Raw genomic sequence first — 27,982 nt, 5'->3', positions numbered from 1 at the left:
ACGGTCACTTTACTTATCAAACCAATCTTCCACGGAATAAATACCTTGGCTGAAAAAGTGTCCATCGCCTCCAGGATGAACACAAAGTCTCGTGCCGCCAACGCTCTTCACAATCAATTTCTAGACTATTCCTTGTCGTGTGTGGCAGGGACCGCAATAGGTCCTTCAGTTTCCCCAACAGCCCCGTTAGTCAGATCTTAGTGTCACTCCGTTCCACAAAGAAGAAAATCGAAGCACAGAAAGTGTGAGAAAATTGCCTATGGTCCCACAGCTGGTAAATGGCAGAACTGGGATTCATAGCCAGACAGTCAGAATCCAGAGCCTGTGTCTCCAACCACGGTGACACATTGCCCGGCATCATCCTCTCTGGAGGCCACTGGGACGTGAAGACGCTTTGCCATCTGCAGGCGTCGTGCTCAGCAGGGGACACATGACTCCCTCCCATATCTTGGGAAATCCTAGCTGTCGTCAGAGGCACTGCTTCAAGCCAAGTCCCCCAAGAAGGCTGCCGTGTTCTACACCCTGCTCTTCTGAGCCACTTACAAGACTTGGTGTCCTTGCCTAGACGTCTGAAAACCAATAATTTTGGGATAGAGCTTGCATCCCATTTATCTATGACACATCTTTTCTCCCCAATCCTAATATGACAAAGCCATATTGCACTCGCTTCCGTTCCCTCACGTCTCTTCACTGAGGGTCACATGCTTAGTTTGGATTCCAGAAATGTGGGGGGAGTTTTCTGCAATTACTTACCCCATAACATCATTAGCCAACTTACCTATTTTATTCGGAGACTTGTATGTACTTCCCAAGCAGGCTCAAGCACCTTCTCCGATTCCCATTGCCGCCTACATGGAAGGAGACGAAAACGGGAAGAGGGCGAGCCTGGTGGGGCGGATGCAGCTACCGGCAGCTGTCCCCATGTTCCTAACACAGGATTCCCCGCAACTGCGGAGGAGAAGGAGCACGGGGAGTACAGATAATTTTACCTTAGGGGAGAATGTTCTGAAAAACAGATTTCTCCTCCTTCGGAAGAAAGCAAACTATACTATTTCCCAGCCAGCAAACAAAAATGTTGACAGAAAACGTATCGACAATGCTGTCTCCAGGTAAAATCTGCACAGACAGCGAGCCACTCCAAGGAGACCTCCAAAGGTCAAAGCAGATATGTCAACTGCAGCTCTCGTACCAGGGCCTCTCCTAGGCCCTTCTCCGGCTTCCCAATGGCTTCATTCGGCAAGTGCGAAGCGATATGTAGCATATGCAACACGTGCACCAAAGCAATTATCAATATGTAAAAAAAAAAAAATCTAAAAGATCACTGTTTCCATCAGTCTTAACATTTTTCTTTTATTGCAATAAATTATCACTCCTTCCAGACTTGCACGCCACTGCTTTCCAGATCTTGCACACATTTTACTTTCTATCCCCTCGACGTCAGGTACTCAGATGTCATCTACCTTGAGATTCCTCAGACAAGGTTGAAGAGAGAAAACGGTTAAGATCACAGAGAAGAGAGAGCGAGAAGGTAAGAAGAGTGTGGAATGCTAACTGGGGCAGGTGCAGTGTGGAGAATCAATATGGATTTTCCAGATATTGATTAATATTAAGAGGAGTCTTCCATTGTGCTGCATATAAGCAACGCTTTTAGGACATCTTATGTTCTTTTATGAAAGCTATGTCCCCATCCAAAGTCACCTTGCCACCAAATCGTGCATTTTGAATTTTTCAATGTGCTCTGCGTTAACGAAAGACTTCAAAAAGCTCAGAATGGGACCAGGACAAAACGTTTCCACCAGAACGAGTGATCTTTCTTTTCTTAAAGGAACTGTGCCTTGCAACCTGGATACCCACCCAGAGCTGTAAAATTTTTTTTTCTTATCAAGGGATCTCCAAAAAGAGGCCAGCAGTTTTCTGGAGGGGAGTGCTTCTTGATGAGCAACCCTTGAGATCGCTTCCAGGAAAGCGCCAGTCTCCTGCAGCTGCATGTTCCACGGGACTCTCTTCTTAAAATTTATTTTTTTAAGATTTTAATATAATCATACATGAGATATACAACGTGAGGATTTGCTCTACACGTGTATAGTGAGATGATCGCCGTGGCCAGGCTCACGGAGGAATCATCTTCTCCCATAGCTGCCCGGGCATGTACGTGTGCGTGTGCATGCGGAAGAGCACCCGAGCAAGACTCTCTCGACAGATTTCTAGGATGCAGTGCATCAGTACTGACCCAGTCATCATGATGTGATGAGGTCTCTGACCCTTGGTGGCCACACGCAACTGTGACTTTGCACCTTCTGGCCAACCACCAGCCTGCTAACCAGCACTTGACTCTCCGCCTCTGTGTGTTTGAGTTTTTTTAGATTCCACGTCTGAGCGAGACGATGCAGGGGACGTGATGCTAAGCAAATAAGCCAGACACAGAAGGAGACCATCTAGGTGAGGCGGGCCTGGGGGTCCTGCGGCCTTGCAGCAGGTAACGTGCCTTCCAGAGCTCGCTGTGTCTGTGCTCAAGCACCACGGGGTGGGGGGGGGGGGGGGTCTTTTCTTTTTCTTTTTTTGGTTTGAGTACTTGAGTACTGTTTTTTTTTATTTTTTAATTTATTTTATTTATTTTATTTTATTTTATTTTATTTTATTTTATTTTATTATTTTTTGCATTTGTTTTTATTTAAGTTCGATTTGCTGACATACAGGACAACACCCCGGGCCGACGTCCCAGGTCACTGTCAAGGGCACACCAGGTGGCTGAAGCCTTCTGAGCCAAGTTGCGCCTCACAAGACTTCCCGGGGGCGCAGAGGCTGCCTGTTCCCCCCCGCAGTCCATCCCTTCTCGTGCCTTCTGCCCGCTGAGCCTTGCCACCTCGAGAAACACCCTTCTACCAGTGGACAAAGGCATCGCCCAGTCATCAGTTGTTTCTTCCCGCACCTGTTAGTTTTATAATCGCGTTAGTCAGCACACATATAACCGCACAACTAAATCACATTCATTTGAATTGAGCGAATTGTTGCTTATAACTGTCCCATGGACTGCTTCCACAGAGAGAGCAAAGAGAAAGAGGCTTATTCTACGAAAACTAAGTTTGATGCCTTTAGAAATGATTTTATAAAATCAAGTACTAAAGAAAAATAAAATACTTCAAATTATCGTGGGTGAGGAAACGACAAAAGATCAAGAGAAGATTCCCCAGGTCTGAGAGGATAGTAGCCCAAAAGAGGCTTTAGATCTTCACTCCACCTCGAAGAACCAGAGTGACCTCTGTGCTGGTGTGAGGTCCGTGCATCGAGATGGGTCAAAACTCTAATCAATATATCAACAGTTTAATCCTTTTGAGAAAGACCTTGGGGTGACAAGAAGGTTAAAAAACAAATATGCACTTATTATATGTATGAGGTTTGTGTCATTTTTTAAGGTCTCCCCCCACCACCCTTTAATCTTTGGTAAAAATGTCTTCATGGACCATCTTAGCCCAGACATCTTTGCGTGTCCTTTGCCAACAACCAGCATTGCCTGGCTCTCGAGATACATGGAGAATTGCAGGCAAGAATGTGTGAGGTTGTGGCAGCCTAAGAGCACAGGACATGCTTGTCATGTCGATTCTACTGCTTGTGTAGGAGTCGATCTGTGAGCAAGTTTGTTGTCTGCTTCATTGATTTCTCGCCTTATACCAGAAATAAAGCCAGCTCCCATGGCCACTTGAATAATACCATGAATTAATATAAATTTCTGGACTTTAGGAAAATTAATTAACATTCTGAATCAGTTTCCTTACAATACGGAAAAGGGTAAGTGAAACACCCTCTAAAAACCCAAGCATACAGAAGGGGTCCAATAAATGTTAGTTTTTTTTTTCTTTATCTGGTGAATGAAAGGATATACTTTTGCTGCATAAATGTAAGGTGATTATGAGATTGTTCCATGCTTCTGGGTAGTTCTTTGTGTTTTTTAAATAGAAATATTTTCCTATATATCCTAATTAATTGCAGAGAACGACAAGGTGGGATAAATAGAGCAGATATAACGATCTCCTATTTACATTTTATAAAACTGAAATGGATAGACATGAAATGTCTACATCAAGTTCTTTCAGAGTGTTGACATAAGTTTATATTCAAATAAGCCTATTTATGAGCCTATTACTCTCATTAGCTTCTGCAGCTCTATGAGATGTCTGAGGATTTTTTTTTTAAAGTTCATTACTCTTCCATAATGTTCTTCTTTAGAGGCTACAAATAATCAGCAGAAAACATAACACTTTAACTTCATGCCAACGCATGAAAGAAAGAATAAAAGATAGAAACAAAAGCAAATTCCTCCTGAACACAATGGAAAGAAAGCCTTTGTCCTTCAAACCCACTGTTTGAGAGAGGAGCAGACAATTAGAAGCCCCTGTAACTATCCTGATTCTCCATCCTGGTTTTACCCCAGACAAGGGGGATGGATCACTGGGACTATGGTCGGGTTTGCAGACATACAGCCGGTGCCCGAGTAGCCAGGAAACTTCTGGATGGGTCCTACTACTTCATAAGATCTCAGAACCATGTCGGAACTGTGATGAGAATCTGTTCAGACGCGGGAAACTCTCCCCCCTTCCTTGATGGAAGAGAAATCTACTCTCAACTAATGACACTTTGTACCACTGCCTTAGTTCTAGTCATATTTAATTTCCTCTTTTCACCCCGTGCCTCCCATGAGGCAACTGTTCCATGAATCGGCTTTGGCCTAATTGATACCTTCATATTAGTGGAATCACAAAGTATATATTCCTCATGTCTGGTTTGCTTTATTCATGTAATGTTTTTGAGATTCACACATGTTATTGCTGGAATCAACAGCTCGGTCCTTTTTATTACTAGGTTGTGTGTCCTTGTATCAATATACAGTGATTTTCTTAATAATTCTCCTATTAGCGGGCATTTTGCTTTTCCCATCACGAATATGGATTCCATGAAATGCTTACACATTGTGGACATAGGGTTTTTATATTTTTCTCTTGAAAAAATAACTAAGAATAAAATTGTTGAGCATGCAGTTGTGTGTGTTTACCTCTATTCGAAACCGTCAAATGGTTTTCCATGATACCATGGTCAAATGGTCAAACCATTTCCGTCAAATGGTTTTCAAAACCGTCAAATGGTTGCACCATTTAACATTCTCATTAGCAGTGTGTAAGAGACCCAGTTGTTGCACATCTACACCAACATTTTACATTGTCAGCTTTTAAAATGTTAGCTGTTCTAAATATAATATATTTATGTATTTTTATATTATCATATATATTTATATATATCATATATCATATATATTTATCTATAATATTTAGAACAATCCTGCATTGTGGTTTTAATTTGCATTCCCTTCAAAACTAATATGTATATTTCCCTTGTTTTTGGCCATCCATAGGTCTTCTTTTGTGAAATGCCCACTTCTTTATCAGAAGTCTTGTCTTTAATAGAGATTTTTCAGAGTTCTATATATATCCTAGAAAGAAGTCCTTTGACAGACACTTGTGCTGTAAATATTTTCTCCCGGTTATGGCTTCCCTCTGCATTTTTTTCTTTAAAGAGGAGATTTTAATTAAGTCTGAGTATAGAAATTAAGTCCAATTTCTACGGTTAGGTGTCTTATGACAAAAAAATCTTTCCGATCCCAAGATTGTGAAGATATTCTCCAGGCTTAGCGTTAACATTTAGATCAGAGTTCATCAAGTCTTGACACTTTCGACATTTCAGAATGGGGAATCCTTTGTGGAGGAACGGGGTTATCCAGTGTGTTGCAGGACATTTAGCAGTATCGATGGCCTCCATCTACTAGATGTAGTAGGAGTGGTGGCAGTGGTACTGGTAGCTTTCAAGGTCATTTTTTCCCATATGTTAATCTTTGTCAAAAGAGACTCTCTATTCCACACTGCCTTGAATTGGCATCTTTCTTCAAAATCAATTGACCTTACTGTGTGTCTATTTATTTATTCTTTATTCTATTTCACTAGTCTATGTGTTTATTTTACTCTACTTATTAAACATTTTCTTGAATACTCTAAATTGCATTTTTATATAAATTTAAGTTATTGGTCAACTTCTACAAAAATTCTGGTCGATTTTAGTTGATATTGCACTGAAACTACAGATACCTTTAAAATGTCATCTTTCAATCCAAAACAGAGTATATTTCCTCATGTATAAGGGTTCTATAATTTTCCAGAAAAACTTATATTAGAGCTGTAAATGTAGAAGTCTTACACATATTTTGTAGAATATATTCCACATACTTAAAGTTTGCTGATAGTATTATAAATTGTATTGATTTTATATTCTAATTGTTTGTTACTTGTATATTGCATTTCTAATTTTTATAAAATGATCTCAAATCCAATATTTTAACTTCACTTTGAAATTCAGTAATTTGTAGATTTCTTTGGATTTTTTACTTTGCAGTCATATTGTTTGCAAATAACGAACTTTATTTTTCCCAATCTTTATGACTTCTTTTTTCTCATGTGTGTCACTGGGGAGGACCTTTATCATAATATTTAATAGATTTCGTAAAAGTGGACATTCACATATTCTTCTTGATCTTAGTGGGAAAGAATTTAATATTTTTATCATGAAGTATGTTAGTTTTATGTTAGATTATGTTATGTTAGATTATGAAGTATGTTAGTATGTTAGATTTTCATATCCAATGAGTTCCTTTCTATTTTTAGTTCAAGTGTTGAGCTTTGCTCTAGCAAGCAGCCAACAGTACCATGATACCATGGAAGCTTTGTTTTGGGTTGTTTAAAGTCAAGGGTATTTTGTTTTTTCTCTTAGCTTTATAAAATAACCTTTAATCCTTGGCCTTGAGTCTAAATACAGGGCTCTTCTGGGATTTTAAGGAAGCATTCATTGTGTTTACCACTTGAATTCCAAACTCTGACTTTGCAACATGAGAAGCTATTGAAATTTCTGCTCAACTCTCAGCCTCTCAGCTACTTCCCTCCTCTGGGTGATATTTGATTTATAACAAATGATCTATAATTTGATTTATAATAAATTTATTTATAATAAATTTATAATAAATTGGTCTTTGTGCTCTTTTCTGACACAGAACTAAAACTCTTAGAATGTAGGACAGCTTCTGAGTTGGTGAACATGTGGGGATGCTGGGAGAGGGACATGTTCCAAGAGGGCATGGAAGCCCGTTCCCCACACCTCGCCCTATGCATCTCTTCTACTTGGCTGTTCCTGAATGATAGCCTTCTATAATAAACTGGTAATCTGGTAGGTAAGATGTTTCTCTGGGTTCTCTAATCAATCCAAGATTGGGGGTCTTTAGAACCTCATATATCTAGTGGGTTGATTAGAAGCACAGGTGACAACCAAGACTTTTGATAAACATCTGAAGTGGTGGTGATAGGAGAGCCGTCTTATGGGGCTGAGCCAGTGGCCTATGAGATGTAACACCATCTCTAGGTAGATTGTAGGTGTCAGAGTCTCATTGAACTACAGGATACCCAACTGGTAGCAGAGAATTGCTTGGTGGTGTGGTGAAAACTCCCACATGATGGAACTGGTCCCAGAATATTACTCTGCATAGGTAGGTTAGGAATCAGCCAAGGATTTAAGTGGAATTAATAAGCATGTTTGGTGGCTTCCCTCTGTCTGGTTCTCTTATTTCTCAGAATTTTCCCTTCAGTTCCAGATAGCCTACAATCCAAATGTCAATATTTATGTTTTTTAATCCAATAAGTTTGCACTTTCTTTATGAGCTATATTCTGTGCAAACTGGGAAGTGTTCTTGGAGGGTAAACTGGATAAATGTAGGTTCATTTTGTTTCCCTTCTCCCAGTGATTGAATACCTTCTAGTTTCTTTCAGATTATAGTTGCTTTCCAATGCCTTCAGCAGTTGTTTATTTTTCATTATTTTGTTCAAAATAGATATGTTATTAGTAAGAGGCTTAGTGTGCTATAAACTGTTCCACTATCATTGATTGTCCCTCCCCATATTGGATTTCTTACAGTTCCTCAAACACACTACTTTTCTCCAATCTCTGGGACTCCACATATGCTTTTCTTTACCCGAAGCACAATCACCCTTGCTCTGTGGCTAACTTGTTTCCAATTATCCTTCATGCATGAATTTAAACATCAGCTGCTCGACAAAGTCTTTTCTTACCATTTCTAACTCATCCAGGTTGGTTCTCCTGCTACAATTCCCATAGCACAGCGTACCATTCGTGGTATAAGACCCATCTTGCTGACACTTATTCTTTTAATACTTTCTTCCTTCTTAGAGTATGGGCTGTGCCAGAATAGAAACCACGTCTTATAGCATGCTTCGCTGATAAGAAAGTACTTGGTAAAGATTTGCAGTTTTTTATAAGTGTAAAATGTTTTGATTGCCTTTTCACAAATATTGAGCAAGTGATTTATTAAAGTCATTCATAAGGGAATCCATCAGGATACAGACACATGTACAGGTAGGTAACAACCAATAATTATAACTAGATTTCTCTTTGTCCACTTTGCCAACGCTGCCTGTGTGTTCAAACTCTGTCTAGCTCAAAAGCACAACAACAGCACCTTTTGGGAGGGCTTACAGTGACCATAGCACAAAGCAAATATTTAAAAAACTAAATCCAGATAAGTCTTCCAGCAGCTTTTATATCATCACCAAGAAATCCACCTGATAACATGGATAAATGACAATGTCATCAGCTCCAAGACTATTTTACAGCTTTTAAAAATTCTGCTAGGTGTGTAAATATGATCATATTCTTTTCCACTATCCAAAGCTCTCTGTAGCCGAGACACGTAGAAATGTATTAGGCATCTCGGGAGTTGGATTAACTCATTCTAGACAACAGGGGTAGGTCGCCATAGGCACCATTAGGTAGGTTTTGTCATTTCTTTAGAAAATCAAACACATTCAACAAATCAGAGTTCAGATGTCCTGGAATGCTGCTGGGTGTTCCATTCATTTCAACGAGAATCCAGAGCCTAGCACAGGCATGGTACAGTGTCATTAAGTGGACGTTTATTTAATAAATCAACGAAAATGACCACAGTCAAAACGAAGGCAATTATAATAAACAAAGTTTATTGATTAATCCATAAACATGACCTTTAAAAAAAATCAAAGTATAAACCATATTCTTGACTTTAGTTAAGAAAACAAGGTGCTCCCTGGGCGAGAGTCCCCTCTAACCAGCACAGCTCTTGCAGCGCTGAAGACCGTTCTCGTTGCAGGCGGTGCACTTCAGGGCCTTGAAAGAGTCTGTAAAGCAGTTTCGGAACACTGACATCTTGCTCCCGTGGCAGGCGGAGCAGGGCAGGAAGCCAAAGCCTCCGCAGGAGGGACACTCATGCGGATGCTGCACTCTCTGTAGCAGGAGGCCAAGGGACAAGAGGGGACAGAAAATGCATTAGCATGAGCAACTCCATCAGCTCCCCTGTCTTTCTGCACTGTGGACGGTCGGAAAACAACTGTGGCATAGCACGGTTGTGGACTTGAAATCACCCACCATTTACACACATAGAGACCCCGGGGAGGGCTCTATTATCCCGCTGATGGCCATCAACAGCACAACCTCCATCTGTGAAGGCTGGTACTATTTAGGGTAAAGGGTCTGAAGCTCTGGAAATGTATCATATGAAAACACATATTTACAAACCAAATAATTCACGGGATGGTTATTCATATTAGAGGAAAGTACTGTAGCTTTCCCTTCAGTGCCTCTTAAGTTTTATATCTTTGCTTATAGAAGAGTTATCACTAACAGTGAGTCTGGAAAATCAGAAAACTAAACGCTAAAGGGTGGAGGAGCCACTATCAAGTGAAGATTTATTGTTGTGCTGCCCATTTGACTAATGCTTTGTTTTTTTAGAAGCACTTCCAAGTGCCTTCTTGTATAGCATCTCCCCTCACCCCATCCTTTACACAAACAGACACCTTCTACTGCAAAGCACGTAATTCAGGCATCTTTACCCTCATTTTCCATTTAAGGAAAGGGGCATAGAATTCTTAAGACATTTATCCAAGTCCATAAAACTTTCCACAATGGCCATCCGCCTTTCTACCTCAAGTAAAGATAAAATACCCTCGTACTAGAATGAAAATAAGTATGCTGTGTGTTGAGGATAATATTTTGAAAATTATTCACACACATTTCTATTTGCTCCTTTGAGCGCATATTCTTTGCTGGAGTCCACTAGAGGTATCCATCTGGCGGGGAGCTTAGGAGCCACTGCAGAATCACACCAAGAGAAACGTGAATTAATGCCAAGCTTCTGACTTGCAAAATAGGAGTCTGCAGCAGTGTTTGAAAGCTTGGTTTTGTGAAGAGAATAATTGCTAAAATAAGACTGGGAAATGTAAATACACACACACACATGCACACACACACACACACAGAAATGCATTCAGGCATATTTCACATACACATGTGGATGGCCATTCTCTGGAGACTCACAACCACACATACAAAAGTCCCCAAAGCACTCAAATGAAAAGGAACCTGATTAACTGGGTTTAACCCACTGTTTCCCCAGCATTCACAGCTATGATAACCCTTTTCCCAGGAAACAACTACATAATCCTCTCACAATTAGTATCTTATGGAATACATTTTGGGAAATAAACATTAAGGGCATGATTGCCTGAAAATTTATATGTTCCCAGACTCCTTTTAAGATGTACATTTTCTATATATAGCAAAGTTCACTTGCAATTACAATTTGACTTGGCCATTATATGAGGATGGTGAAATCCATGTGATAACTCACTTTTAGTGGCACACAATTACTTTGATGGAAAGTAGTAGCTGGCAAACTGAATGTCACAAACAAGGAATTTTATCAAAATTATAGATTCAGGGACGCTGCCCGGGTGGCTCAGCAGTTCAGCATTGCCTTTGGCCAGGGCATGATACTGGGGTCCCGGGATCAAGTGCTGCATCGGGCTCCCTGCATGGAGCCTGCTTCTCCCTCTGCCTGTATCTCTGCCTGTCTGTGTGTCTCCCAGGAATAAATAAAATCTTTTTAAAAAATTATAGATTCAAAACTAACCCAGGAAGTTAGATTGAGTGTGTATAGCAATCTAATTACTTTGTAGGTGAGTTTTTATCATTTCTTTGTACAAGATTTGACCAAAATATGGTATAGTGAATTTACAATTTTATATTAAAAGGTTCTTAGAATAAAAAAAAAAAAACACAACTTTGAGTAAAAACAAACCTAGCTATGGGAAAAGAGGGTAGTTTAAAAGTTAAAAGCAAATTATTGGAGAATTAGTAAATAATGGTGTTCTTATAAAATTTTAGAAAGACTATGATAGACAGGCATTTGACATTCACTATGACAAAAGTTTGTATTAAAGATATAACAATGACCTGTACAGCATGAGCCCTGACTGGTCAGAACAGATGTTGGGCTGGCCTAGGTCCTAGAGAAAGGAACTGCAGGGACCCGGAGCCTGGGACTTCACCATTAGTGCTAGATTATAACTAGGTCTGAGTTCCAAGTGGAAGAGAGTTGTCAAAGTTCGCAAATAAAAATATGAGATGCCCAGTTAATTTGAATTTCGGGTAGACTACAAATAAATGTTTGTATAGGTATGTCTCAAATATTGTCAAACTATGGAAACAGCCCAAGTGACCCTTGACACTTGAATGGATAAAGAAGACATGGCATATATTTATATATATTTTATATATTTAAAATATTTTATATAAATATATTATATTATATATTATATATTATTTATTATAAAAGTAAAATAAATATATATATATATATAAAATGGGATATTGCTCAGCCATCAAAAAAGATGAAGTCTTGCCATTTGCAATGATGTGGATGGAGTTAGAGAGTCTTGTGCTGAGTGAAATAAGCCAGACAGAAAAGGACAAAAACCATATGATTGCACTCATATGTGGAATTTAAGAAACAAAACAAATGATCACTGGGGGGAAAAAAGAGAAAGGCAAACCAAGAATCAGACTCTTAACTACAGAGAACAAACATGTTTATCAGAGGGGAGGCAGGTGGGCGATGGATTAAATAGGTGATGGGGATTAGGGAGGGCACTTGTGATGAGCACAGGGTGATGCATGGAAGCGTTGAATCACTGCGCTATACACCAGAAACTAATATTACACAGTATACTCAGTAACTGGAATTTAAATAAAAACAAAACAAAAGAGCAAATTCCATGGTCTTTCCTCTTGCAGCTTTTAACCTTTATTTACATCCAAGCTTGTCTCCAATAACGTATTACATGGGATCCCCAAACCTAAAAGGGTTCAAACGATAAATGCTGCGACTGAAACAGAAGTGGGGGTGGGGGTAGGGGTAGGGGCGTGGGTCTGGAGCCCCCACCGCTCCACTAGCCTCCAGGAACCCCATTCATGTAAAGCCGTCCAGCACAATCTACTCCATTTGTCCTTCTAATAACAATAAATAATTCAGTCATTTCTCACTGTCTCCTTCGGAGAGCACTTGTGGTATAACGTTATACTTTTGTTAGACTGTGGTCCCAACCTAAAGAGTCTCGGCAAAGAGAAAGAACTGACTTGAATTAGATGTATTAGGTGCAGCTAAGTGGACAGCTCTGCCCTCAGGGCAGATGTTAAAAGAGCTAGAAAAGCCCCCTAAGCACGGGCAGTGTTCTAGGAAGGAGGAAGAGGGAACACCTGAAGTTAACAACAGTCATTACTCATGGCAACCAAACAGACTTCCACTCTCAGGGAGGAGGTTTGCTGCAGAGACAGGGCTCCTGAAGCACTTGGCTCCGCGGTGCCCTGTAGCCCCCAAAGCAAGAAACCATGCACAGGGTGAGAATAGCACAGAGGCCTGAGTCTCCAGAACGGCCCTCCTCTGAATAGTGCTTTGGGTAGACACATGTCCATTTGGGGTAGAATTCAAGAAAAAAGGAATGAGAAGTCATCCTCCCTTTTGACCTATTTCTGCTGACATATACTCGGTGAGAGACTTTAAAAAATATACTCGGCAGGTGAGACACTTTCCTGTATTCATTCCTTCTGCAAATATGGAGTGTCTCCTTGCCAGGCACTGTACAGGGCACTGCGGAGAGAGCAGCGAGCCAGACACTTCGCCGTGGCTCTGGGCCCCACCCTTAGGTTTTTGAATAGGTCCACTCCCTACTGCAATCGTCTGAATTGAAGCCCAGAAGAACTCCAGGGTCGCTCACAAAGGACCGAGGAGACAGGGACAAAAGGGTAGAGCTCATGAATGGTGCTCAAATAGATTTCCTTTGTAGCCCAAACTCATATCCAGGAATCTAAAGAGATTTTCTCATTAGCTAACACAGAAACATTACGGGCCTTCGGTGTCTTCCTCGAGATTAGGAAATGAAGGTATTTACTATTTATTATCTATTATCTATTATCTATTATCTATTATCTATTATCTATTCCTATTCTAGGAGAGCTTGAAAGACTCTTACATATGCCACCAAAGAGGAAGTGATTTATCTGAGTTCTTGTAACCATGAACCTCATCATCCAGATTGTCTATGAAGCAAAAATATCCACATGACAAATTGTCCAAGAGCGCACACTTGGCGTGTAATCATCTCTGGACAATTTACCTCTGTCCCTGTATTTTGTTTTAAACTGTATTCAACAATTTAAGTCGGCAAATGATTGTTAAGTGCCCGCTAAACACCTCTCTGATCAAACTGCTAATAAACACAATCTTCCCCGATAATCAGAGTGTCCAGCGTCCTCAGTTTGCAGCCTTGAGAAAGAAGTCACTGAACAAAATGCAGACACAGAGGAAATCTGTGGCTTATGATCCTAAACGTAGCAATCTAAATATATGAGCCTGATTCTTGAACCCAGGGTGATGGACTGCCCCACACCTACTTAAAAAGATGCTTGGACTTCAGAGAGAGGTAGACAGAGTACATGGCCTGATTTCCCAGATGAGTAGGTGGTGCTCTGCGGCCCTGGACGGTGACTATGCCATGGCCACCCCCACTGGGAGGGACAATCACTCAGAACCACGCGCCCCCCAGGGAGGGCTAGGGCAGTTTCTGACTGTTCCAATGCCCTGCAAAAATAACCTGTGCCATGTCTAGCATCTTCCACATGTAGCTAAAAAACCTTACCTCTGTTCTTCATGCACAATAAATAAGTAGTCACTGGCCCTCAGGGGAGAGTCAGATTTTACAAGAAAAAAGTACCGGAAATGAACACTGTGTTGGCAATCTCATTAGAAATGACAAGACTGTTCATATCTTTAAAAGAAATAGTAAGGCAAAAGCCTACTTGGAGCTTCTCTACCATCTGCAAGCTTTAATTCAGTATCTGCCATAACCAGGTGTTTGCTAATACATCTCCAGGCTCCCCTGGCTTTCTCTGCGTGGACACCAGCAGGATCAGCTATCCATCATGGTTATTGTTTGGGGGGAACACTTCTTTGCTTCTAATCTCCAGCTTGTTTATTAAGATAAAGAAATACATAAATATATAAACAAGCAAATTTTACACAAATGGTGTTTTGATTTCATCCTTCTCACCCAAGCATTATCCTACATGAAACAATTATTTTTCTCTTCTTTTTCACCAGTTAACTGCTTTGCCTTCTCAAAAAAGAAACCTTGGATGAAAGAGGACTCATCCATCTTTTCGCTCACCAAATACTTTTCGTCTATTATTTGCCAATCCCTGTTCTCGGCACTAGAAGTAAAGAATAGCACAAAATAGACGAGGATCGTGTGTCCACGTGGAGCTCATACTGTAGTGGGAGGATCCCCTGCAAATTTGGTCTCAGGAACAGAACCCCCACTGGAGCACCTAACTCCATTGAGCCCAAGGATCCACACCAGCTATTGCTGTATTCCACTGGCTTCTGCTGGCTTTTGGCCAGCTCTTCATGTTTAAGTCCACTGACAATCTTAATCAATGAGTCAGGCCCATCCGGCTTCCCAGAGCAATTTTCACTGGGGCTGGATGTATGCTAAAATTCTTCGACCGGGAAACTTGAAATTCTTTGCTGACTCTTAGAGCCCAACTGCAGCTACTATGCCTCTTTCCTCACCATCACTTGGAATAACTAGTAAAAACTAGGACCTGCATTACAAGGACCAGGAGAGTCATCGTCTACCACGTAGCACCAAGTAACAGCAAAGTAGAACTTGGCAAGATCTGTCTGGTGGCTCTCTAAAGTCATTACCAACTCGTCCACCTTCCAGGGTGCTTCACCCCTCTGAGAGGAGCCCAGTGCCAAAATCTAGTCCGTTCCCTGGACCTCATGTTCTGTCTACTTGAGCCTTGGGTCCTGCCACATGTGGTCGGATTTTTCAGACAACTAAATGACACTTCGTTGGAGCCATGACAGCATAAATTCATGCTGAAGACCACGGGCTTTGGAGTCAAGGTGACTAGAATCATGAATCCAACACTAGGTATAAGGGCATCAGCAAGGGATTTACTCCTCTGTGTCTCCATTTCCTCGTCAGTAAACTAGGGATAGTAACAGAAGCCAGCCTACAGAATTGTTTGGAAGTTTCAATGACATCATACATATAAAACACTGAGAATATTACTTGCTACATAGTTAAGCCTCCGATGTTTCCAACCTCACGAATATTTAACTCCTATTCCACTGCCAAACGTCAGCTTGAAGAATGGAATGGGTTTAGACCTGAATCTTACATCCCTTATCTGCTTTTCTTGGCTCTTCCACCTGCCTCTCTTGAGGGTCAGTATCTTTACCTAGGTTAGGCTGCCTCAAGCCCTAGCCCCTTTCACAGGCAGAGTTTAGGGTTTTCTTGGATGGCTCGATTTCTCTGCCAGTTTTGTTATATGCAAAAAGCAGCCAAACAGAGATATAGCACCTTCTAGCAACTACAACAGAAGAAGCCAGTAGCATACAATTCTTTTCAATGTCAAGAATCATCTTAAGGCACCTGGGTGTCTCAGTGGTTGAGCATCTGCCTTCAGCTCAGGGCCCTACCCTGGGGTCCCAAGATCGAGTCCCACATTGGGCTCCCCGCAGGGAGCCTGCTTCTCCTTCTGCCTGTGTCTCTGCCCCTCTTTCTGTGTGTGTCTCTCATGAATAAATTTTTTTTTTTTTATAAGAAAAGGGGGCAGCCCCAGTGGCTTAGCAGTTTAGTGCTGCCTTCAGCCCAGGGCATGATCCTGAAGACCCAGGATCAAGTCCCACATCCGGCTGCCTGCATGGAGCCTGCTTCTCCCTCTGCCTGTCTCTCCTGTGTGTGTGTGTGTGTGTGTGTGTGTGTGTGTGTGTCTAATAAATAAATAAAATAGTTATAAATAAATAAATAAATAAATAAATAAATAAATATAAAAAAGAACCATCTTAAATATTTGTACCCTATTTATGTCATCTGTAGAATGGAGACAGAATTAAATAAAACAAAATCTTCTTTCTGAAATTCTTTGAGCTGAGAAAGAAGTTATATTTATATAGCATGATGATGTTAATCAAGTTGAATTAAGGGATTATAGACTCAAAGATTAAATGTCCATGAACAGCTAAGCCAATCATCAATCTTTAAAAAAAAAGCAATGATATTTACCCTATATGACTCTAAAAGATGCTGTTAAACCACAGAAATATAAACAATATGATATGACAATGGAACTGACCAGAGAGCTCAAACCAAGGCCCAAGTATATATGGGGATTTACTATGATATAAAATTGGCACAACAAAGCAATAAAAGATAGATTATTTAATAGGTGATTTGGGGAAGCTATCTCATCATAAGTAAGAAAAAAAAGTGCATTCTATATAAAGACCTAGATGTGAAACGTTATAAAGTTAATAGAAAGGAATGCAGGATACTATCTATGTGACCTTAAGATGAAAGGTTACTTCATTATGAGGCAGAATGATCAATTTGATGATATCAGAGGATTTCTGTTGGGTAAAGGCCATCCTGAAAGAAACTGAAAAAAGGAAAAGAAATATTGACAATGACTAAAACAAACAAAAAGCTAATATTTAGAATACAGCAGGAGCTTCTGAAAACCAACCAAGAAAAACAAAAGACAATTCCAAGACTTTTCTGATGTGAGGTATAAGAGTACACAATTTACACACAAAAAATTAAAATCTAACAATCACAAATGAGATGCCAAATTCAGTGGTCATCGGAAAAATGTAAATTAAACCCATAAGGCAATATGTCTTTACACCTACTACGCTAGCAAAAATTAGAGAACAGAACCTTAGAAAACAAGGTAAAATAGTCAAGAATGCAGAAACGAACAAACAAAAGAATGTGGGAACACACCGAATTTCTTTCTCTACAAAAGGGAGCATTCGCAAGGTGCAACCATTTCAGAAACCCCTCTACCTAGAAAATTAAGTGTATGCTTAGGCAATGTCTACTCCCAGAGAAATCCATAAGGGAATGTGTTCAAGGTTGTTCCTGGCTGCACTGTTTGAGAAGGGTGTAGTAGGACAGCTGGGTGTCCATCAGTGGGAAAGTAGGCAGATAAAAAATAGTGGGTGGTCACCATGGAGCTGCACCGTCCACTGGCCACATGGGACTATTCACATTTAATTTTAAATCAAGTAAAATCATATAAAATTAAAAATCCAGTGTATCAGTCACACTATCATTCACTGTCATAGTGGCTATGATGTGCTCAGTAGCTCATCTAGCCTGTGGTTCCTACTTTGGACAATACAGATATAAAATATTCCCATCATGAGGTAGTTAGAAGACGTGGGTTAAATGTTCGCATAGCAACATAGATCATCCTTGGAAACACAGCACTAGTGAAAACACTCTGCAACGAGACTAGGCACAATGCATAACAGCATTATATACATTAAAAAATGTACACAGAAAATAATGATATGCATCAACCAAGCTAAACCATTTAAATAAAAAGATATGCCAAATTACTGGTTTTACAGGGTTGGAGTCAAATATAGAGACAAAAGGAAAGAATAAATAAATGCAACCATCCAGATTTTCAAGCTGAAAGGAGCTTCAGACTATGAAGTACACGTCATCACTGTGTTTGGTCCTTCTGGGAAAGATCACAATATGAATAAAACGTGATTCCTAAAACCAAGGAGCACATAGCTCATTTGGGACATCAGTCAAACAACCAAAGAAAAGTAATACAAACGTCAAAAGACTTGGATAAGCACCCAACAAAAAAAAAGAAGGCTATAGGAATTCCAAGATGAGAGAGACCAGGAATGATCTGGGGAAGAAGGGATCCCCCACACGGGTCTCGAAGATCACGGGAGGAAACGAGGAACTGGACCAAGAGCATTCCAGCCAGACACAAAGGAACGGTAGGAAGAGGCCACACATGGTTCTCTCCGTCAAGTGGGCACAAAAGATAGTAGAGAATCAGACACGTGGCCGGTAAAGGAGACCGAAGCAAGAGGAACCGGTAGTGGCCTACAGACACCAGGTGACCATATCACCTGGGAATGTCCCGGTTCCCCTGCGCGGGCCCAGAACAATTATTAATATATCCTTTTCACTGTCAAAACGTCCCAGTTTGGGCAAGAAAATATATGAAAATATACGTTCTACCCATCGAACCAGGCTGATGAGACAGCTTAGCAGAGGGCTTCCTGGTCCCATACTGATGTGCTGTATTATGGATGTGAGCCAAGCACCGCTCTGATGCTCCACTTACAAGCATTGGGACAAAATTAAAGTGTGCACTTTTGGAGAAATAACTTCTCCGTAATCTTTGGAAATGATAAGCTGGTCCACGGGAAAAAATAATTTAAATGAAAAATCATAAACGTGCTTCAAGACAATGGCCTGCTCCTGAAAGCCCTCATCATCACCTCTATTGCCAAGAATCAGACTCTAATAAAGCTGACGAGACTTCCTGCCCAACAGTAGGAGGTGGGTAGAAGTGAAGCCTCAAGTCACTCCGGCCCGAGCAAATCTAACAGCAGGGGATCTCAAATTAAAACTGCCACACATATCCTGTGACGTGTTCATGAGAAAAATTCAATGAGGAAAACTCAGTTACAATCAGAACGTGTTTAACATTTTGATTACTAAAAATAAGTTGCCAAAAGCACAATTACCTCAATTTTGGTTAAGAGGTCTTGCAGTTCTCCTGATTCATTCATTGACAAAATTTTCTCAGCACCCTATTAACAAGAAAGAGTGGGGAGGGGGAAGAAAATCCAGTTTGTTAGTATTGGAGGGAACAGTTCTAGGCAGGAGAGCTTAACCCACAAGAGACTGCACGCCGTTCTCCCCTCAGGTCTAAGTAACCCCACAACCAGGAGGCCAGAGAGGGGAGCTCATTCCTCTTTCCCTTCACCTATTGTCCCACGTAGCGAGGCTTGGTGACAGCAAATGGAAGACTGCCAGCCGGAGGGGACAGCCCACAACTTGTCACAGTAAGTCCAGGTATGGAAGGTTCCAGAACACCCTTTGCAGTTGTTCCCAGGGCCGCAGGCAGCTCGGCCATCTGGGAGAGGGAACCATTGGCCGACAGGCAGCCAGGACTGTCTGCCCTGAGGTCCCTGCGGTGCTGACATGACCCCTTGGAGTCCTGCGTGTAAAGCCAGCAGCAGCTGGCGGCGGTGAGCAAGTGAATAGGCCCTGGCACCGAGGAAGCACACACATGAGCGAGGCAGCCAACCTCACCTCCCGGGGGACAGACCCCAGCACTAGCCCGAGGTCAGCCTCAGCAACACCAGGCCCAGGCAACAATTCCGAGGCCACCCACGAAGGAAGCAGAATGGCGATGGGACGCCAGCAGGGGCCTCACTGCACCGCCAGTTTTCACTTCTAGAACTTTACTATGGGGGCCCCTGGCAGGGCTCAGTGGTGGGCACCTGCTTTCGGCTCAGGGCATGACCCAGGGTCCCGGGATGGAGTCCCACATCGGGCTCCCTGCATGGAGCCTGCTTCTCCCTCTGCCTCTTTCTCTGCCTCTTTCTCTCTGTCTCTCTCAGGAATAATAAAATCTTTAAAAAATAATAATAATAATTTAAAAATACAAGTCTACTATGAACTCAAGAAGAGGGCAATGTTTGCCCTTCCCGCAAGGCCACGGCACCTCTTCTCACTACTGTGTTCTTCTTCCTGAGTCCAGCCTCACCATCTCCTACCAGATTGCCCCAAGCAGAGCCACAGAGAGGGAAGGAGACTATTCCCCGTCAAGGGCAGAGGCCGTGGAGGCCAGTCCACACTGGCTCCTGACACCGAGTGACCGTGGCGGGCACAGAGAGGCCGTGGAACCAAGTGTTGATGAATCACCCAGCCTGGGACAGAGCATCCCCTTCCTGGATCCCTGTTGGTGCTGCGCATGGTAGGAAACTCAAAGATGCCTTTCAAAAAGTCTAAAAGTCTTCGTTTTTAGGAAAGTTACAGTGGATTTTTATGTAAACGCGCAACAAAGGAGCGCCAAGGTAGAGCGGCAAAAAGGGGAGGGGGTGCAGAGAAGGATAGAGGAGGCCCAAGGAGTCATGTCACAGACGGGCCTGCCCCCTGGGGGCGCTGGGATGGGCCCCAGGGTGGGGCACCCGGATGGGCCACTGGGGTGGGTGCCAGGATGGGCCCAGGGATGGGCTGCAGGTTGGGGTGCTGGGATGGGCCGTGGGGATTCGCCTCTGGGATGGGCCGCCAGGATGGGCCTTGGAATGGGCCCCTGGGATGGGCTCGGGGATGGGCCTGGGGATGTGCGGGGGGGATGGGTGCTGGGATGTGCCACAGGGATGAGCCCCCGGGAATGGGCCTCAGGGATGGGCCACCGGGGATGTGCCATGGGGATGGGCCGCTGGGATGGGCTGCGGGATGGGTGCCAGGATGGGCTGCAGAATGTGCTGCCTGGATGGGCCACTGGGGATGGGCCACCAGGATGTGCCACTGGGGATGGGCCGCAGGGATGGGCCGCCACTGAGGGAGGCCTCTGAGGTTGGGGGGCTCTCAGTGTCGGTGCACCCGGGCCTTTAATTCTGCGTTTTCGTGGTGCTTCAGTTTACCTTATAAAATCTGTGTCATCTTCATCAGCATCAGAGGTGTCAGCCTGATGTACATGTTACAAAGTACAGCGAAGGCTGGCGCGGGCTCCAGGGGACACCGTGGCTCCCCGAGGCGGTCACACTCCGGGGGCGGGGGGGGGAGGGGGCTTGGCCGCAGAAGACACGGTGACCGCCAAGGCCACCGAAGCCCCGAACAGAACAGGAAATTCTGGGAGCCAGCAGCGGCAGGTGCTGTTTTCCCGTTGCCGCGCCTGAGGAGCCGGCTCCGGGCTCTGGCCGTGGAGGGGCAGCACCTCCCCAGGCCGGCTCCGCCCTTCCACGACCCCCAACAGCACGAAGGTCGCAGGGGGCCCTCAGAGAAGCCACAGCGGCCCGGCTTCCCCGCCCCTCGGCCGCCCGGGTCACCCCCGCAGGTGCCCAGAACTCGGTGCAGGCGCGGAAGGGACGCCGGCTCCGACCCGCAGGGACTGGCCCCGACACCGGCCACACCCGCCCCGCACCCTGGGTGCTGCTGGAGCAGCCCCGTGTCAGCAGAGCTGCCCCTGCTCCCGGAGCCGCAGCTGCCCCCGGGCGCCCAGGGGCCCACCCAGAGCTGAGGGACACCCCGTGCCCGACACCAGGCCCCGGGGTGGCCCTCCGCTGCTCACCCGCCCCCCCGGCCTGCAGCCTCCCCTTGCAAGGAGCACAAACAGTGGGGTCATCTCCGGCGTCCCACCATGTCCCACAGTGTCCCACTGCATCCCACGGCATCCTATGGTGTCCCACCGCGTCCCACGGCGACCCACAGCGTCCCACCGTGTCCCACCACATCCCACCGCATCCCACCGCATCCCACCGTCCCACCACGTCCCGCGTCCCCCCTGCGCTGACCCAAGAGCGTGACCTCTCTGGGCAGGATGAGGGAATCACTGCCCCCTCCTCTCCCAAGCAGCAGCGGCAGCAGCAGGTCAAGGAGCCCAGCCCAGCCCATAGGCCTCGCAGGAAAATTAGATTCCTCAGGTCCTGAGGCCCTGACATTGCTTGGGGTGGCCTCCACCTGCCCTGCTGAGCACCTTGCCTCCCTATACAAAGGTCTCCTGCCCCACAGCCTTCCAGCAAAAGTTAGTACTTGATTTCTAATTATTCTAATCATCACTTGCTTTATAAAAACACTGGTGTGTCCGAAAAAAGGGACTGTAGTTTTGGAAGTATTGACATTCTTAGGGAACCATCTTTCCAGGTTGGTATTTGGCTAAAAGTATCACATGTGAGTTTATTAACTTTTGAAATGTAAGCCTAGGAGCCTCCAGGTGGCAGGGCTCAGGGGTTAAGCATCTGCCTTCATCCCAGGGCATGACCCTGGGGTCTTGGGATCGAGTCCTGCATCAGGCTCCCTGCATGGAGCTTGCTTCTCCCTTTGCCTGTGTCTCTGCCTCTCTCTCTCTGTGTCTCTCATGAATGAATATATAAAATCTTAAAAAAAAAAAAAAAAGTGGGTCTACCATTCAGTTCCATGCAAGAAGAAATTAATCTTTCTATTAGTCGGTGGAGTTTACCAAGACTTCCAGGATGCCTACAGAAATATTTCTAATGTATTTTTCAATTGATTCAGAATTTTTTAAGAAAATTAATACAATCCTGGAATTAATGATAATAGTAATGTTTTGGGTGCATCAGCTCTTTTAATCATCAGTGCAAAGTAAGCATTATTATTTCATTTTTTCAAATAAAGAAAGTAAAGTTGGAAGAGAATAAGGAACATGCCCAGCACCTGTCAGTTAATCAATACAAAGCCTGGCCACATCTTGAATGCAGGTGGTGCTGCCTGTTAAAGCTGCACTCGCTCCATTGTGCCCCCCATGCTGCCCACACACTGATAGGATTTATCAGTGAAAACATGGTCCCGATAAATCCTAGTCCGAGGAACAGGACAGCCTATGACTGGGATTGATTGTTGACGGGTGCCCAAGAAAGTAAAGAGCATGAAAGCTTTCACTGCAATGACTCTAAGCAAAATGAATGTGCAGAGCAGCTAAGGAATCCCCCCTCCCCGCCCCCGGTTCTTTCGTTATGCCAGGGTCATGCCTTATTTGGTTATTTCAAATACGCTGCATATTCCAGGAGAAGACTTCATTCATTATAAACTTCGACACATGAAATTAACTCTACTCTCAAATTCTTCCCACCCTAAGATTCTGAGCAGCGAGCTGTGTCATGTGAACAAGCTGCTTTATTTCAAATGTAACAAGCTCCTCAGACAAAGATAAGACAGTCCACATACTCTTTCCCCACTTGAATCACCAAAAAGAGACTCCTCACACCTTCACGGAACAAGAGTAAGATGAGAAAAGGTATCAGCCCCTTGCTGATTGGGACGACCAGACACGTACCCATCATTCTTCATCTGTGAATGTGCAAAAGCGTGCAACCATACCCACTCATACTCATGTCCATTCATTTATTCCCACATTCAGCACAGCTTTGAGCCTCCGCTCTGGGTTAGGCACTGAGCTCTTAGAGATATGAACAACAAACAAACAAACAAAAAGGCTCCCTGTCCATGAGGGAATGTGAAATCTTTTGGAGGAGATAGATGTTAAACAAAAGATCACACAAATGAATGTAAATTTCGAACCATCAAAAATACTACAAAAGAGATATTGGGATAAGATGTAAACGCATATGTAACAAGGTGCAACTAGCCTAATCACCAAGATTAGGGGTGTAATGATTCATTTGTTATCTTTACGTAAAAGAGTAGGTAACCGAGCACATAGAGAAACTGAAGGAAGGAAATCATTTAAGGCAATAAGGCTACCAAATATCACATGTACACGACTTTCGTGGTCATCCCTTCCTTCAATTCAAAAAAAGAAGAACTATGTTCAGCAAAACTTCCTATCAGATTCTGCATGGTATTTTGGGTTGGAGCCCTGGAAGAAACGTACGTAAGATACCGGGCCACAGTGTAAGCAATCTATTTCACCAATAAGTCAAGGAAACCTTAAGATTGCCATCAGCCAGCTTCGATCATACTCTTCCGAATTTCTCTGAAGAGCTGTAGATCAAGTGTTTCCAAACACCATCATCCAAAACCAAAACAAACAAATAAAAACACTTAAGTGTTGTGTCTGAAGAATTACTCAAAATCACACGTGCAGACTGAAGCCGCCTCCGGGCTGAAGGACCTCCATGCTGCTATCCAGGCTCCAGGAATCCACGTGGAACTCCGACGTTTGGAAACTATTGACCTGAAATTTCTGAGAGGTCCAGAAGAACTAGAAGAAAAATGTTCTCATTAACCAACACCAAACGCAACTTTCAATGCATGTATACATATAAGCGTATCGTATGCTACTCATGCATATTACATGCTATCTTGTCTTCATTTTTATTCACATTTATCCATGCAACTACTTCTTCCTCTTAAGAAAGTCGCCCCCAATAAAAGATCCATATGATGATATCATAAGATCAAATTTGAATTAAAAATTCAAGACTTGAGGAATGTCCTAAACACATTTCAAAACAGTAGCTAGGACCGAGCCCTAAATGTAATTCTATGCCAGCCCCTCAGCTGAAACAAAGCCTTTCTTGGCCTAGTAGCTGAAATGCGATGCCTTCCAGATGCTTTAGGTGATCTGGCTACGATAAGAAATAACACCCTTGCTTCTTCATTAACCGGTAAAAGATAGTCTCCAAATAAATGCCGTCACAGAAGCGGCTCTTTACTCAAGTAGTACAAGGTTTCATCCTCCCTGCTGGCTTCAGGCAGGCTCCTTTGGCCTCTCCCTTCCGCTACCTCCCTGCTGTCTATTTCTCTCTCTTTTACTGAACATCCTACACTGCTGTCGGTGTCTCTGCCCACGACTGGGATGACACGCAGACTCCGCAGCATGGTCGACAAAACCCTCCAGGATCTGGAGGCACCAGCCCTCCCAACCCTGACCTTTAACACCTTGTATTCCACATGCTCTGAATCTATCTCCTTCTTGCGGACGTGACAGGGTCTTCTATGGGATAATAGGTCTTTGCGTCTGTTCGTACCTTGGCCCAAAGCTCCGTCCGGCTCCTTCCCACCCTCTCCTGGAAAACTCCTAAGCATCCTTCCACACCCGACTGAAATATTAGCTTACGGATGAAGCTTCTTCAATTCTCCCAGACAAAAAATGGGTATTGCAGCCTCTGTGTTCTCAGGCCACGCTGGGCCCCAGTGCACGGCGAGCCCGGTGGTGGGTCTGGGGCCCAGGGCCCTGCGAGGTGCACCACACACACTCCGTAAGGTCAGTGGCAAACACAGAGCTAGATTCCAAGTGGCCACTGCTCACAGTGAGTGCTGATCCTAAAGGACAGGTCAGCCAAGGCCCAAACCAGAATGCACCTGGGGCAGGTGAGTCTACAGCTGATGCCATGTGATGGTAGAGCACCGGCCCCTTGGGGACTGAGGCATGAGGGCCAGGAGGTGCCCCCTCAGCCCCTTGCAATGGCCACCTGATGGGGAGCAAAGGGTGCACCCCTGGGAGCTGTGCCCCGATGCAGACCAGGAGGCCTGGGCTGTGCAGCACCAGGGGTGGGAGGCGAGAGCAGAGGGCGGGGTGACACCAAGAGTTTGATGGCTGCTGAGAGGTGTCTGTGGCTGCCAGATTCCCCCAAAATGGGGCCTAGGACACCCAGGGACGGGCCGCCTGAGCTCACATGGGGAATCAGCCCTGGGTTGTTGCTGGGACGCGAACAGACTCCATCGAGCTCCTGGCTGGGGTCGGCCCCAAGCACCTGGGCTGGGGAGCATCCAGAGCAGGTGTAGCCACACCTGGGCAGCACCAGCCAGCACCCCCTCCAACGAACACGGTTTCCCTGCATCCCTGGCAGGAAGGATAAACTGTAAACCAGTTGACTTGGTTTGTGTAATTCTAAAACACTGACTTTGGGGTCTTAAAAAAAATGCCTGCCAAAGACAGTGATTTGGGTTTGGGGTAATTAACGCCCAGTCGCCTCTTTTCAGTGTCGCTATAAAGAAAAATTTCTCACAGGGGCCAATTTTGATTTTTTTATAATAAAGCCGTATCATCAAAGTGGATGATCACGGGGATATATTATTCTCTTTTCTATGCAGAAGGCCATCCTCTCTGTATTTTCTCTTTCCTTTAAAATTAATATCAAATCATAAAAAAGTGACATCAAGTCACTAGGTTTAAAAAAAAAAAAAAAGATAGTATTGGGAGCTGAGCTACAAGCCAGAAGACTGTTTTAATTAATACACTAAGACTGCTGTCTGCTGTGTCACAAAATTCTCTGCATAAACTGATTTTTAGAATGCAGTGATTAAAGGGTATTTTTAAAACTCAAATTGACATATAACATTTTTCCAGTCTACGGGGCACAATATAACGATTCAATATTTGTATATGTTGCAAAATGATCACTGCGGTAAGTCTGCTTGACGTCCGTCACCACATGGAGTAGCACATTTTTTTCTAGTAATGAGAACTTTTAAGACCTACTCTTTTGGAAGCTTTCAAACCCACAATGCAGCATTGTTAGCGATAGTTATTACACCACACATTACAGCCCCAGCGTTTGTTTATTTTATAACTGGAAATTTGTACCTTTTGACCCGCTCCACCTATCCTGCCTGTCTGTCCACGTCCCCACCTTTGGCAACCACCAATCTGTTCTTTGTATCTATGAATTTTTTTTTTCTTTAGATTCCACAAATGAATAAGGTCATGCAGTGTTTGGCTGGCTGGCTGGCTTACTTCACTTATTAGCATGATGCCTTCAAGTCCATCCATGTTGTCAAAATACAACATTTCATTCTTTCTTCAGGCTGAATAACATATATTTTTACATATATATATATATACATATAAAATAAATATATTTCTATATGAACATCGCAGTTTCTTCATCCATTCATCCAATAATGAACGCTGAGGTCATTTCCATATCTTGCCTATTGAAAATATGGCTGCAGTGAATATAGGGATGCATATACCTTTTTGAGTTAATGCTTTTGTTTTCGTTAGATAAACACCCAGAAGTGAAATTGCTGGATGATATTATGGTTCTATTTTCAATTTTGTGAGGAACCTCCATGCTGTCTTCCACAGTGGCTGCACCAATTCTCTCTAACACTTGTTATTTCCTGTGTTTCTGATTATAGGACTTCTAACAGGGATAAGGTGATATCTCATCGGGTTGTTTATTTGCATTTTCCTGACAGTAATGTTGAGCACCTTTTCATGTACTGGTACGTGTTCTTTGGAAAAAAAATCTATTCAGATCATCTGCCTATTTTTCAATTGGGTCGATTGTCTTTTTGCTATTTAGTTGTATGAGTTCTTTATATTTTTGGATATTAGTCCTCTATCAGATATATAATCTGCAAATATATTCTCTCATTTGGTACGTTGCCTTATCATTTTGGTTGATGGATTCCTTTACTATGCGGAAGTTTGTGGTTTGATGTAGCCCCACTTGTTTATTTTTACAACCAAAGGTTTTCTGAATAAGATTCCAAATTCAATCCTGGTGTCTCCACTAAGAAATTAATTTAACTTGGACAAATAGTGTAAACTCTTTAAGATTCAGTTGCCTTATTTGTATTGGGTATAATTATGTTTCTAGTGTTGTTGTAAAGATTACATGAGATGATATATAAGTCTAGAACACGATATGACGCACAATAGGAATTAATAACTGGTAGTTGTTTATTATTATTATTATTAATTATTATCACTGAACTCTGAGAAAATTTGTGATTTAGGATCAATTTTGAGTGCACAAAATTTGGTCCGCAAACATTTCCTATCTAGAGTCAATAAATAAGAAAATAAAAAGAAGATCAAAAAGAGTATTACATTGTTTTGGATGGAGCCACCATTAAGTAAAGAATGTAATTTTTTTAAAAAAGGAGGTGGGGTGTTATACAAAATAGTGGGATGAAAGTGACTTATTGAAAATAAAAGATGATATAAAACTTGAGGACTTTCCAGCTAAGATGTAGATTTGCTAAAGTATTCTTCATTATGAGAGATTTAGCCA

At 43.1% G+C, this 27,982-nt stretch overlaps 1 protein-coding gene across 1 annotated transcript in view; it reads right to left on the bottom strand.

The window, feature by feature from the left end:
• Window positions 1-9,111: 9,111 nt before the first annotated feature.
• Window positions 9,112-27,982, bottom strand: part of GRXCR1 (glutaredoxin and cysteine rich domain containing 1) — a 115,300-nt gene continuing 96,429 nt past the window's right edge. The window contains exons 3-4 of the mRNA XM_072773896.1: window positions 19,049-19,114; window positions 9,112-9,363 (exon numbers count right to left, since the gene is read on the bottom strand). Coding sequence (XP_072629997.1) covers window positions 9,184-9,363; window positions 19,049-19,114 — 246 coding nt within the window. The 3' untranslated portion in view covers window positions 9,112-9,183. The remainder of the gene's footprint in view (window positions 9,364-19,048; window positions 19,115-27,982) is intronic.

This window comes from Canis lupus, chromosome 14, assembly GCF_048164855.1.
Source record: "Canis lupus baileyi chromosome 14, mCanLup2.hap1, whole genome shotgun sequence".
Taxonomy (NCBI): Eukaryota; Metazoa; Chordata; class Mammalia; order Carnivora; family Canidae; genus Canis; species Canis lupus.
This window is presented reverse-complemented; position numbering and strand designations above follow the sequence as displayed.